General features: G+C 51.2%; 1 protein-coding gene across 1 annotated transcript in view; it reads left to right on the plus strand.

Annotated features, from left to right (window-relative positions):
- The window catches only part of CENPO (centromere protein O), a 49,289-nt gene that overhangs the window by 18,782 nt on the left and 16,940 nt on the right, over positions 1 to 13,567 (plus strand). Inside the window, exon 4 of the mRNA XM_029596194.1 lies at positions 6,839 to 6,962. Coding sequence (XP_029452054.1) covers positions 6,839 to 6,962 — 124 coding nt within the window. The remainder of the gene's footprint in view (positions 1 to 6,838; positions 6,963 to 13,567) is intronic.

Genomic DNA, 13,567 nt, shown 5'->3' on the forward strand with positions numbered 1-13,567 from the left:
TTGCAGTTCTCTTTGGGTACAGGTCACGGCACTGGGTTGTCTGCGGGGCAAGATTGATGGGGTTTCACTGGCAGCTCATCCAGATGTGTCCCGTTTTTTAAAGGGGGCCAAGCATTTGCGACCCCCGGTACGGCAGATTTATCCTGCGTGGAGCTTGAATTTAGTTCTCCGAGGCTTATGTGGACTTCCATTTGAGCCCCTCCGGCGGGCCATGTTGAAAGACTTGACTCTCAAGACTGTTTTCTTGATAGCCATTACCTCCGCGCGGCGGATATCCGAGCTTCAAGCTTTGTTGTGTCGGGATCCGTATCTCCGTATTTCGGATTCAGGAGTTTCGCTACGGACCGTTCCCTCTTTCCTGCCCAAAGTGGTATCGGGTTTTCATGTTAATCAGACGGTAGAGTTACCAGTCTTCCCGAATTTGGATCCGACTTCTGCGGCGGATAGGGATCTACATAAGTTGGACGTACGGCGGGTTCTCCTTCGTTATTTAGAGGTCACCAATGCCTTTCGGTTATCGGATCATTTGTTTGTCTTATGGAGTGGCCCTAGGAAGGGACACAAGGCATCCAAATCTACGGTTGCTAGGTGGTTGAAGGAGGCCATTTCCTCTACTTATCTTTGTGCTGGATGCGCAATCCCTGACGGCTTGAAAGTGCACTCTACCAGAACTCAAGCGGCCTCTTGGGCGGAGAGCCAGTCGGTCTCGCAGCAAGAGATTTGTAGAGCAGCCACTTGGAAATCGTTACATACTTTTGCAAAGCATTACCGTGTGGACATCCGTGATCCGGAGGTCGACTGCTTTGGCAGCAGTGTTCTTTGCGCGGGACTCTCCAGACCCCACTCCAATTAGGGCAGCTCGGGTACATCCCAGCGATCTGGACTGATCCTGGTACGTACAGGGAAAGGAAAATTGGTTCTTACCTGCTAATTTTCGTTCCTGTAGTACCAAGGATCAGTCCAGACGCCCGCCCTTGGTTCTTGGAGAGTCCGTTTCCGTATGTTTTCCTCCTTCCCTTGGCAGAGTTCTTTTCTTTACAGGAATTGGAAGGAGTCTTCCTTGTTACTAGGTTATGCGACGGTACAGTTTGTTTATTTCACCGCGCGTATTGTTGTAGCCACTGGTTGTTATGTTTGGGGATTTTTATCCTTTCATTGGTTATTCTGCTTTGATATCATATATACTGAAGGATCGCAGATGGCACACCAGGTTAAGAGGGGGTGCCTTTTCAGTTTTTTCTCTGACTCCATCTGCTGGAAGGGAGACACAACCCAGCAGTCTGGCTGATCCTTGGTACTACAGGAACGAAAATTAGCAGGAAAGAACCCTCTCTTCTATTCTGGTCACTGAGCCTCTGGGGGCCAATCCGACCTCCGTGAGGAGATGTGTAATGAAACCGCTATCTGATGGGAGGAGCAATCAGATAGGAGTTAGCAATCTCATGTGTTCTCAGTGAGGAGTTAGCAATCTGTAGTATTTAGGAGAGTTGTGGGTGGATCCTTGGACCAGTGACAGATGACCACGCCCCCGTGAAAGACCCCGAGAGGGACCACCTGTCAGGCTCAGAGTATGGAGACAGACACACACTAGTTCTTTTATTAGACAGTATACTGAACCACCAGAGGTGGCAGTTGTGAGCTGGAATGCCCAGCTGGGCTGTAGTCCCTCAGAGCTGGAACAGCGATCCCTGGAGGCTGAGCTGTAGAGAAACTGAAATATAGTGAGTAGGCAGGGTAAGCAGAGTTCAAGTTCCGAGGTAGGACTCGCACAATGTCTCATAGAAGCCCAGGAGCTGGAATGTATAGGCCCTCGAGGAGCGAGTACCTGGTTCCAGGGAAAGCTCTGAGAGAGCGATGGTAACTCACAGATGTAGTAGGCAGTGCTGACTTCCTGGCAGAAGTGAATTCGAAGAAGTATGGGAACAAGGGCCCTCGAGGAGCGAGTACCGGTTCCAGACTCCAATCTACAAAGTAAGAGAGAGAGGGTGAGGCCCCCAAGGAGCGGGTACCCCTGATTAGTCCGAGGAGGCAGAGTAGCGTAGATAGAATGAATCCATATCCTTGCTAACTCGATGTGTCAGCAAATTCTAAGACCTTAAATATCCATCTCGGGTGACGTCTTCGGGGGATGCCCCTGAGGTTCGCGCCATCGCCGGTACTTCAGTTGGGGCCGCGCGCGCGCCCCTAGGCCTCCATAAAACATGGCGGTTAGCGTGGAGCCGGTCCAGGGATGCCGGAGGACCCCGGCAGGAAGACGCCGCCGAGGCCAATCTTCCCGCGGCCGAAGAGGGAGGCACCAAAGAGGTGAGGAGGGCGGAGAAAGGGTGTCGGGAACCGACGGACACAACAAGATGCATCTGCCTCCGTGAGGAAATGGGGAGTTGCGGACTTTTGGGCTAGGCCCCGCTCTCAGGCTTTCTGAGATGACGCGTGGTGTGTCGTGGTGGCGTTCATGCTTTTTTCTGTGCAGGTCTGCCGTGAAATAGTACCTGACATCAGTTTGTATCTGGGCGTCCGTTTGGCTGTGTGGTTGGGCATACAAGTTTTGAGTGTCCATGGTATGCGCTTATACATGTAAGCGTCCTTTGCTTGGGCATCCCATTCTTGAATGTTCCATGCTTGTACGTCCAAATAATTTGGATGTACTAAATTTAGGTGTACTGTACAGGTTCGCCTTGCCCAATTTTCAGTCACTTGTAAGCATGCTGCTAGTGAGAGATTTTTATCCATGGCACCGGTGATAGAGAAGCCTAAGCGCCTTAGGATTTACACTCCTGCCGTTTGTGTGTGTGTGTGTACACATACTGCTACCATATATATGCTAGCACAGTGGTTCTCAACCTTTTTCCCATCGTGACACACCTGACAGGCCACGCTCACATGTGTGACACACTGCTCATTACAATTCACGGCGGAAATAAAAAGTAAAGGTCCGGTAATTATTTTTATTGTTTAAAATGACACAAGGAAAAGATACGTATTCTGTCTGAACAGAAATTACATAAATAGTAAACTTCCCACACCAAAACAGCACCAATTTCCAGCACATAACAGTAACCACCTTACCGAAGAAAAGGCAACACTGAAAATATTACACCAGGCCTTAAGACACCAATACACACCTCCTATTAGGAAAACTGACCAAGCCAGGCTGCTATAGATCCCTACACAGAAACTGCACGCCAGCAGAAAACCTCACCTGAATCATATGTGCTGACCCTCACCTAACAGAGAATAAAGAGACCAAAATGCATAACTAGAAGCATGCAGACAAAAACTGAATTGGAAACTGCAACAAGCCAGATTCTCTGTATGCAGTGTAATAAAGGAAAAAAGAAACATCACCCATCCTTATAAAACAAATCAAGAAATATAAAATCAGTAGCAGTAAAACCATACTAACAAAAAGAACAGATTATTTCGAAACACTGATGAGTGGAATATCCAATAATTAAAAACTCATAAAAAATTTCAAGATACCAATAAAATATTTCAAAATAGCAGACACAAAGACCCAGTAATGAAAAATGTGGATACAAAAATGTTTTTGCTCTGCATACCTGGGAACGTTTGATATCCAGGTCTCCTGAGATTGTTTTGAATTAGCAGGAGGAGGGGTGGTTTGCTTGGAACTTTCTCCTCTCTCTCAGTCACATACCAGCGCTCTCTCTCACACTGGCTCTTAATTAGACACCTATACACACATGCTGTCAGTCACTCACATATACACATGCTTTTTCTCTCACTTATATAGGCTCTTAATTACACATTTACACACATGCTATCTTTTCAGGCTTACACACACAGGCTTTCAATCACACACATACCTGCTGTCTTTTTCTCTCATACACAGACTCTCATTCACATGCTTACAAACATGCTCTCTCTTTTTCTCTCATTTACACACAGGCTCTCAATCACATACTCACATGCTCCCTCACCTAAACCAGTTCTCAATCACACACAGACACACATGCTGTCTTTCTCTCATTTACACACAGTCTCAATCACATGCTCCCTCACCTAAACCAGCTCTCAATCACACACAGACACACATGCTCTCTCTCTTACTTATACACACAGGCTCTTAATCATACATACACATGATCTCTCTCACACACAAAGGATCTGTTTCACACAAACAGGTCTTCAATCACAAACTTACACATACAGGTTCCCAATCGTAAACTTACATTCATGCTCTCTCTCTCACAGGCAGGCTCTCAATCACAGACATACTCTCTTTCACATATACAGGCTCTCAATCAATCAATCATTCACATACATGCTATCTCACTCACACACATACACGCACAGGATCTCAAACACACATGCTTGCTTGCTCATTCACTCTCTCTTCCTCCCTCCCTCCCCGAAACTAGCGGCAGCCTCCTCCCAACCCTAACCTCCTTCATTTTCAGCCTTCGCGTGGAGAAAGGAGCCCCATGGGCCACGGGGGTTGACGTTCTTCATCTTTTTTCTCAGCTGCGCTGCTCATTCCTCCGGCCGCGTCTCTCTTCTGTTCTTCGGGCCGATGCTGACCAAACTCGCATGGTCTCTTCTTCCCGCGCACGCACCTGCTGCTCACCACTTCCTCTTCCGGGCCGCGAGGGGGGGGGGAAGAAAAGATCATGCCGGTGCCGCTGACGCCACCTGATCTGCCGCGTTCCGCCCAGGCTGACAGCATTTTAAGCCAGGGCGGAGGAGGACCGGGAAGTGTGGCGACACCCTGGTTGAGAACCACTGTGCTTGCAGTATATGCGATTTTTCCTGCTGCATTACAGCTTGGGGTTCCCTCTAATCTTGTCAGAGCTGTTCAGAGGCTCAGGGAAAGTTGTCTCCTGCAGATTTTTGCTGAACCCGTCTCTTCCCAGCAGGATGCGGGAATGGGTTTGGAAGGGAATCTGTCAGAGTTTTCGCTTGGTTTTGAGGCCCCCTTCCCAACTGGATTTCAGCAGGGGAGGGCAACTCGGTGGTGCTACTGTGTGACAAACAATCTTTTAAATCACGGTTTTTCACATCCAAATATTTGCTTCATAGTCCTAGTTGATGAACTGAAAAGGATTTACTATCCTTAAAGCTGTGCCAGATTAATTAAAAGTCTCATATTAGGAACTTAAGCCCCTTCCGGTTAAAAGGAGGAGATAGGCGACCCTTTATCTCCTGCTCTGTGAGATGGGACACAAACCTTCGCTGAGGGGTCGGGAGGCACCTCCACCCAAGCCTGTACCCCATCTGAGCTGCCCGGGCTGAAAAGACTGAGCCCTACTCAGGAGCCGTCCTCCAAGAAGCTGCCTTTCTAGCAACCAAGGAACCTGGACTCATTTATTGGCCAGCTTTCTTTGTCTATTTTTTTTTCCTTCTAAAACTCACTCCCAAACGAGAGATCCTTTATGGGGCAATTCCGTAAGATTAAACTTTGAAATTGTATTGACTGAACAATGGCTCAGTCACAGCTGCCGGCTGGTTGCTATCCCCGAAGCCATTCTTCTGGCAGAAGTATGAACCAGGTCCAGCCTATACCCACCAAAAAGGGGGCGGGCAGTTCCATCACTGCCCTGGTATTCAAACCAGACTCATCAACTTCCTGAGATCAAATCAGACAAGTGTAAGCCACCAGGGAGCAGAAAGAAGCTATCTACATCCTTCAGCGCCACTCCTCCTTCCACAGGAATGATCGTCCGCTTGGTGACAGAATACATCCCAGCGCATGGGGTACAGCCCTACCAAGGCTGGTCCCCCTTTAAAATTAGTTTCTGGGGTGTCCCATCCAATATCATCAAGCCCTGAATAGCATCCATATTGGAGAAGTAAATTCTTCGGCTCAGAAATGGAATTAACTCCCGGCACTCCCAACATCTTCTGTGTCCGGGTGAGAAGAGCCGGCAACTTATCTCTATGACAGAGCGCTCTGTAAGGATTGCTTTCGTCATCTGTACCACTCATCCCAATTAGATTCACCCGCAGCAAGCAAAGCTGTACTCCGACGCTTACCCACAGCACCTGACTTGTGGGATTCTGTAGCCTGTGATCCTAAAGTTTTGGGGGTTTTTTTAGGTTGGCTGGCTATGCCAAACGTACCTGTAGAAAGGACTGCCACCCTTGAAACAATTCCACCCAAAGAAGGGCGAATGGTGACCAAAATGGTGGGTGGTTTGCATCAGAAGACTTGGGAGAATAGGCTGAAGGATTTAAATATATATATACCCTGCAGAAGAAGAGGTGCAGGGGCGATATGATATAGACCTTCAGATACCTGAAAGATATTAATGATGCGCAAACCTTTTCTGTTGGAAAGGAAATTGTAGAACTAGGGATCACAAAATGAAACTTCAGGGGGGATGACTCTGAACCAACATCAGGAAATATTTCTTCAGGAAAAGGGTAGTGGATGCCCTCCTAGAAGAGGTGATAAGGATGGAAACAGTGATAAGGTTGAAAACAGATTACTTCAAAAGGGCATGGGATGAGCACTGTAGATCCCTAAATAGTGGATATTGGAAATGAAAAAAGGGGAGCATGGGGGTAACCTGTATGTAGCAGCAGTTACTACCAGGAGCAACTTGCTGGGCAAACAGGATGGACTATTTGGTCATTATCTGCTGTCTTTACTATGTTACTTTGTTGTTTTTTTTTAAAAACCACTTTGGATTGAACTGCCTTGAAGGAAGGCAGTATAGAAGCATAACATAACATACTGCACTGGGTTTATGTTCCTGTTTTCGATCACAAAGCTTTGATTTGAGATAAACCCATCTTCCTTTCCAGTGTCTGTCATGGGTGGTTGCTGTTATTTCTGTGAGTACTCTGATTCCTTTCTTCCTTCTTTTCATTGTAGTCCATTGTACAGCTGCTACAGGGAGAAGCAAAATCCAGCCACTCACTGGAAAAGATGCAGCAAGCTGTTCTGGAAATGAAGCTGGAAACTGTTAAGGCCATGCTGCAGGCCTTCCACTTAACAGGTAGGAACCTAAGACATATGCATATGCCAAGAGCAAAAAAAATAACAGGAGGAAACATAGATGAACTTAAAAACAAACAATTGGAGGCCTTCTGAGGAGTTTACTTGATTTTAGGATTTGTTCGATCCAGATTAACAAGGTACTGGTTTTGATTTAGTTGGTTTACTCCTAATAAAATGTTTAGGTGTTTACTAGTTTATTTGTGAGCATTTCCTATCGTTGCTTTTTACAGCACTGATTTGTTGGATTGGTGGGTTTGCCTTACATCTGTTTCATTGGTGTCTCTAGGCATACATTCAACATAGGAGAACCAGTGCTGCATTATGGAGCCTGGAGCTCTCCTCCCCACCCCCATCTTCCTCTCTTAAGTCCCAGATCATTACCCCCAGCCCTGGCAGGGGGAGAGTGGTGCTGCTGCTGCTGCTTTACACCCATCCTCAGCAGCCTCTTATGCTGTGGTATAACCTGTGACTGACCTCCTATTATCCTGGAAGATTCTTCTAAACCACCTTGCTGAACTCAAAAAATCACCCAACGCAATGTACAGGCAATGTTCAGCAATATAAAAACCACAAAAACCCCACAAGGTCAACCACCTACCAAAAAAGACTCCATGTCTAAATAGTACAGAGAACCCAAGCCTCCCACTACTCCTGGGGAAATTCTGCGCTACTGCGGAACGCAGAATTTGCGCAGAATTGCCAAATTCTGCACAGAAAATAGCAGAGGAGACCCTGGCATGCCGCGAACGGAGTGCATCCCGCGGCACCTGCTGCATTCGTGGCGAAGATGAAGGGCCCAGCACGTCGTTTGCGGCGAAAAAGGAAGGCCCCCGTGTGTCGCGGGACGCGCTCCATTCGCAGCGAAGATGAAGGCCCGGTGCGCCGTCCCTTTTCGCTGCGTACCGCCGCATGCCGGTGAGAGAGAATGTGTGTCAGAAAAGGGAGGGGAGGGTGAGAGAGAGCAGAAGGGTGAGAGCATGGGAGGTAAGTAAGGGTGGGTAGGGGGGATGCTTGAGTGTGGGTTTCAGAGAGAGGGAAGCCTATATGAGGGGAGGGGGATACCGGTGAGAGAATGTGTTTGTGTGTGTGTGAGAGAGGAGAGGGAGTGTCGGGGAGGGTGAGACAGCTTGGTTGGTAAGAGGGGGAGTGGGGGGATGCTTGAGTGTGGGTTTCAGAGAGAGGGAGCCTATATGAGGAGATTGTGAAGGAGTGTGTATGTGTGTGAGAGATTGGGAGCTCGTGTGTATGAAAAAGGGATTGTGTGTATGTGAGGGTGCTAGCCTGTGTGAAGTGATAGTGTATGTGTGAGACAGAGCCTGTGTGAAGGGCTGTGTGAGAGAGAGACTTAGGTAGCCTGTGTGAGGATGTATATGTGAAAGAGAAAGGGAGCTTGTATGCAAGAGAGAGCTTGTATGCAAGGGGAGCTTGTATACAAGGGAGCTTGTATGCAAGAGAGAGGGCCTTGTATGAGGGGATGTGTGTGTGTGTGCGAGAGAGTGAGGGAGCCTGTATGAGGGTGTGTGTATGTGGAGGGGACACTCTTACAATGAATTTCTAGAGAAATTCTGCTCAAACTATTTAAAATTCTGCAACTTTAAGTAATAACTTTTTTCTGTAATAATTTAAAATGTAATTCCCTGTACGTACCAGGATCAGTCCAGGACACCTGGGTTGTGACTCCGCACCAGTAGATGGAGACAGACTAAAACTTGTGGGCGGAGCTATTTTGCGCAGAATTCCCCCAGGAGTACCTCCCACCCTTCTCAATATTACCTCTTCTCAGCCAAGATTTGACCTTCTTGCAGAAGAGTGACAGATAATTCAGCTCCTGATAAAGGAGGCTTTGAAGTTGACCATGATCTCATACACACTGCATGAATGACAGATACCACAGTAAACAGCTGAGATACAGCTCAAGCATTTTAAACATCACGTTTTTTTGTATGCAGTTGATACGGTATTGTACTTTGTAGCTTTGGGAGGCTGAGCAGTCTACAGAGGGATACGATTTTCATTAAAATAACTTTTTCCCTGTACGTACCAGGATCAGTCCAGACGGTGGGTTATGTCCCCCCGTCCAGCAGATGGAGTCAGAACAAAAACTCGAGGAGGGGGAGGTCCTATATAGCCTCACCTCCCTTGCCTCAATCCTCAGTATCTTCTGACTCCAGCAGATGTGAGCAGGGGACTGTCAGTCTCCACACCTGAGCTTAGGCTTTCTAGGCCTCTTGGGGCTAATATTTGAGGGATCAAGTATAAAAATAAATAAATAAAAAAGCATAGAAGGAAGAAGCAGCAATGTACCTTCCTTAAGGCAGTCAGGGCTTGCTGACAGGTCTGCTTCCTTTTTTGTCTCGCCTTCTTCCTTCCCTCTCCCTTCTTCTTTGCCTGCCGGTTTTGGGGTAAGTGTCTGTTTTTTGTTTGCAGCTTAATTTCCTTTTCAGCTGGACTCAGGACCGCGCCAGATCGCTGGGGTGCATGCTAGTGGGGCTAGCCACTCCCCCCCCCTCCTCCTCGCTTCCGACCTGCGGCCCCGCAACGTTCCATTCCCCGGAGCCGTCAGCCGCTGGGGGTCTGTTTTCCCCGGCGGCTCCTTTCGGTCGGTGGAAGGGGAGTGATCCGTGAGCGTGAGAGTCGGCCTTTTCGGGCGTGGAGGCTTGCGCCGCGCCAGCCTGCTTCCTGCCCCCCTCCAGGGACCTGCTATGCCAAGAGCGGCGTCCTGCTCCTCCTGCGGCCGGCAGGGGAGCCGGCTCTTGCGAGAGGGCCTCTGCACTAGCTGTCTGCTGGCCGAAGATGACAGCTCTCTCCAGGGGGACGGTGCAGGCGCCTGTGGGGAGGACCGCGTGGCACTGAAGAGGCAGGCCCCGTTCCCGCTGAGCGTGGGAATGGTGGCCATTTTGTTTTCGGATGATGAGGCCGGCATTTCGGAGGAGGAAGCTGGGGACCCGATTTCGGCGGCACCACCAGTATTAGCGCCGTTTACTGAGCCGGAGGCAAGTCTTCATGGGGGGGAGGCCCCGGTTGGTACCACCTCGGGGCTCCCCTCGTTTTCGCCCGAGTTTGTGGTGTTGATGTACCAGGCTTTCCTGCAGAGCAGGAACCTGTCACTGGATTTGCCTATGGGGCCCCTTCCCCCCAAGCTGGCGCGCACGGTCCCCTCCCTGGGGGGTGCTCCAGCCGCAGGGCAATGCCCAGCCGCCCGCGGAAATGCTGTGTCCCTCCAGGGAGCCCTCTGGGCCTTCAGGTGGTTCGCTCGCCCCTCAGAGGGGAGACCCTTCCCTGGATCCATCCAGGGATGATCCCACCTGGCGCCCCAAGTGGAGGGTGACGATCCGAGGGTTCTTCGCATCTTTCAGGCGGCTGAGCTGGATGCCCTTATTCCCTGTATTCTACAGGAGATGGACATCGATGCCCCTCCGGAGCCCGTCGGTCCGGATCCCAAGGTGAGGAAGGGGGATCCCCTTCTGGCAGGTCTTAAGCCTTTGTCTAAAGCTTTCCCGACGCATCCCACATTTTTGCAATTGATCTCCCGGTAATGGGATTCGCCGGAGGCCACGCTCCGGGTCGGTAGGGCTATGGAGAAGCTATATCCCCTTCTGGAGGAGTTCCTTGAACTGCTCAAGGTCCCAGCTGTGGATTCCGCCGTTTCGGCAGTCACGAAGAGTACCACTATCCCGGTCACGGGCAGCACGGCGCTAAAGGACCTGCAGGACAGGAAGTTGGAGGTATATCTTAAGAGAGTCTTCGAGGTCTCGGCGCTCGGGATGTGAGCAGCCATCTGTAGTTCCTTAGCGCAGAGAGCGTGCCTCCGTTGGGTTCAACAGCTCCTCACCTCACTGCCGTCTGCGGAGGCCCAACAGGCGGATAGATTGGAGGCCGTAGTGGCCTATGGGGCCGATGCCCTATATGACCTCCTCAGAGTTCTGTCACGTTCTATGGTGGCGGCGGTTTCAGCCCGTCGTCTTCTGTGGCTCCGAAACTGGTTGGCGGATGTCTTGTCCAAGACCCAGCTGGGGTCGCTGCCTTTTAAGGACAGGTTTCTCTTCGTTGAAGATCTGGACCAAATCATCAAGTCCCTCAACGAGAATGCGGTTAATAAACTCCCGGAGGATAGGCCTCGCTCCTCAAGGTCTTTCGGTTCCACCAGGAACAGGTACCGGAATCAGCGCCGGGCTTGCACTACAAGGCAGCAGCAGCCTCCCCGGGCTCCATCGTCTCGTTCGCATAACTGCAACCGGCCCTTTCGAGGGCGCAGGCCCGGCAAGGAGGGCCGGGGTCCGGGTTCCTCCTCGAAGTCAGCTCAATGATGCCAGGCAGACCCACGATCCGACTCCTCGGATAGCAGGCCGGATTGCTCTCTTCTACGAGGAGTGGCTCCGAATCACGATGGATCAGTGGGTCCTGGATATTCTAAGACATGGCTATGTATTGGATTTTGCCCGAGTGCCCAGGGACAGGTTCCTGTTCTCTCCTTGTGGGTCTCCTCTCAAAAGAAGGGCCGTTTGCCAGACCCTCGGACGCCTTCTAGCGCTGGGGGCGATAGTGCTGGTACCCGCCTCCGAACTGGGTCGAGGACATTACTCCATCTATTTCGTGGTGCCAAAGAAGGAGGTCATTTTCCGGCCCATTCTGGATCTCAAGACAGTCAACAGGTTCCTCTGGGTTCCGCGTTTTCTCATGGAAACCCTCTGCTCTGTGCTGGCTGCGGTTCATCCAGGGGAATTCCTCGCTTCGCTGGACCTCACGGAGGCATACCTTCATATCTCGATCCATCGGGATTGTCAGCCTTACCTTCGCTTCAAGATCCTGGGGCAGCATTTGCAATTCCGAGCCCTTCTTTTCGGGTTGGTGACGGCCCCACGCGTTTTTACGAAGATCATGGTGGTGGTGGCAGCAGAGCTACGCAGGGAAGGGATCCTGGTACACCCTTACCTGGATGACTGGCTCATTCGGGCGAAATCCCTGGCGGTGGAACGTGTAGTGCAACGCCTGCGGTCTCTGGGGTGGATAATCAACTTCAGCAAGAGCAACCTTACACCATCCCAGTCTCTGGACTTTCTGGGCGCACGCTTCGACACAAAGGAGGGCAAGGTGTTCTTGCGGCCGGAGCGGGCCCAACTGCTGCGCGTGCAGATCCTTCGCTTCACGTCGCTTCCGAACCCCACTGCGTGGGATTACCTACAAGTTCTGGGAACCATGGCTTCCACGATCTGGTCCCGTGGGCTTTTGCGCACCTTTGTTCCCTTCAGAGGGCCCTGCTGTCCCGGTGGAAACCGGTCTCGCGGGACTTCCAGGCGGTGCTCCTGATTCCGGCACCGGCTCGCCTCAGTCTCAGCTGGTGGTTGAATCCTCACCACTTGGCATAGGGGGTGTTGCTGGAGGTTCCGGAGTGGGTAGTAGTCACCACGGACGCCAGTCTGGCCGGCTGGGGGGCGGTCTGTGGATCGAGCTCAATCCAAGGCCCGTTGGACGGCGGTTCAAGCACAGTGGCCCATCAACCGCCTGGAGACCAGAGCGGTTCGCTTAGCCTTGAAGGGCTTCCTTCATCTGGTTCATCATCGGGCGGTCAGGATCCTCTCTGACAACGCGACCACGGTGTCCTACATCAATCGCCAGGGCGGTGCGAGGAGCCGGCACGTCTCATGGGAAGCAGACAAGCTGATGCAGTGGGCGGAGATCCATTTGCTCCGCCTGGCAGCCTCCCACATTGCAGGCGTGGACAACGTACAGGCAGACTTTCTCAGCCGTCAGTGCCTCGACCCCGGCGAGTGGGAGCTCTCCGAGGGAGCAATGCGTCTGATCGTAAATCATTGGGGGACTCCCCACATGGATCTCATGGCCACGGCAGGAAATGCAAAGGTGCATCGCTTCTTCAGCCGGAGAAGGGAGCACGGCGCAGAAGGGGTCGATGCTCTGGTTCTCCCGTGGCCCAGACAGATCCTGTTGTATGTTTCCCCCCCGTGGCCCCTGGTGGGAAAGGTGATTCGGCGGATAGAGTTTCATCAGGGTCCGGTAATTCTGGTGGCGCTGGAGTGGCCCCGGCATCCGTGGTTCGCAGACCTTCTCAACCTGGCGGTGGAGGGGCCGGTACATCTCGGTCATCTTCCATGCCTTCTTCGTCAGGGTCCCATATTTTTCGAGGAGGCAGATCGCTTCTGTTTTGCGGTTGGCTTTTGAGAGGCGTAAGTTGAGACGTCGAGGCTATCAGGAGCCGGTGATTTCGACTCTCTTGCGGGCACGTAAGACGTCCACCTCCGTTACTTATGTGAGGGTGTGGAAAGTTTTTGAGACTTGGTGCGATTCACGGTCCATTCATCCGTCGCACGCCTTGGTTGCACAGATCCTCTCGTTTCTTCAGGGCGGTCTGGATTTGGGGCTCGCGTTTAACTCCATCAGGGTTCAGATGGCGGCTTTGGGTGCCCTGCTTCACAACGGGAATGACTCGCTACTCTCCTCTCACCCGGATATTATGCGTTTCCTCAAGGGGGTACGGTACTTGAAGCCACCGTCTAGGCCACCTTGTCCTTGGAGTCTCAACCTGGTGCTCCGAGTTCTTAGTGGCCCACCTTTAGAGCCTCTTCAAACGGCCACCCTCAAGGATCT

The sequence above is a fragment of the Rhinatrema bivittatum genome, chromosome 3 (assembly GCF_901001135.1).
Source record: "Rhinatrema bivittatum chromosome 3, aRhiBiv1.1, whole genome shotgun sequence".
NCBI lineage: Eukaryota > Metazoa > Chordata > Amphibia > Gymnophiona > Rhinatrematidae > Rhinatrema > Rhinatrema bivittatum.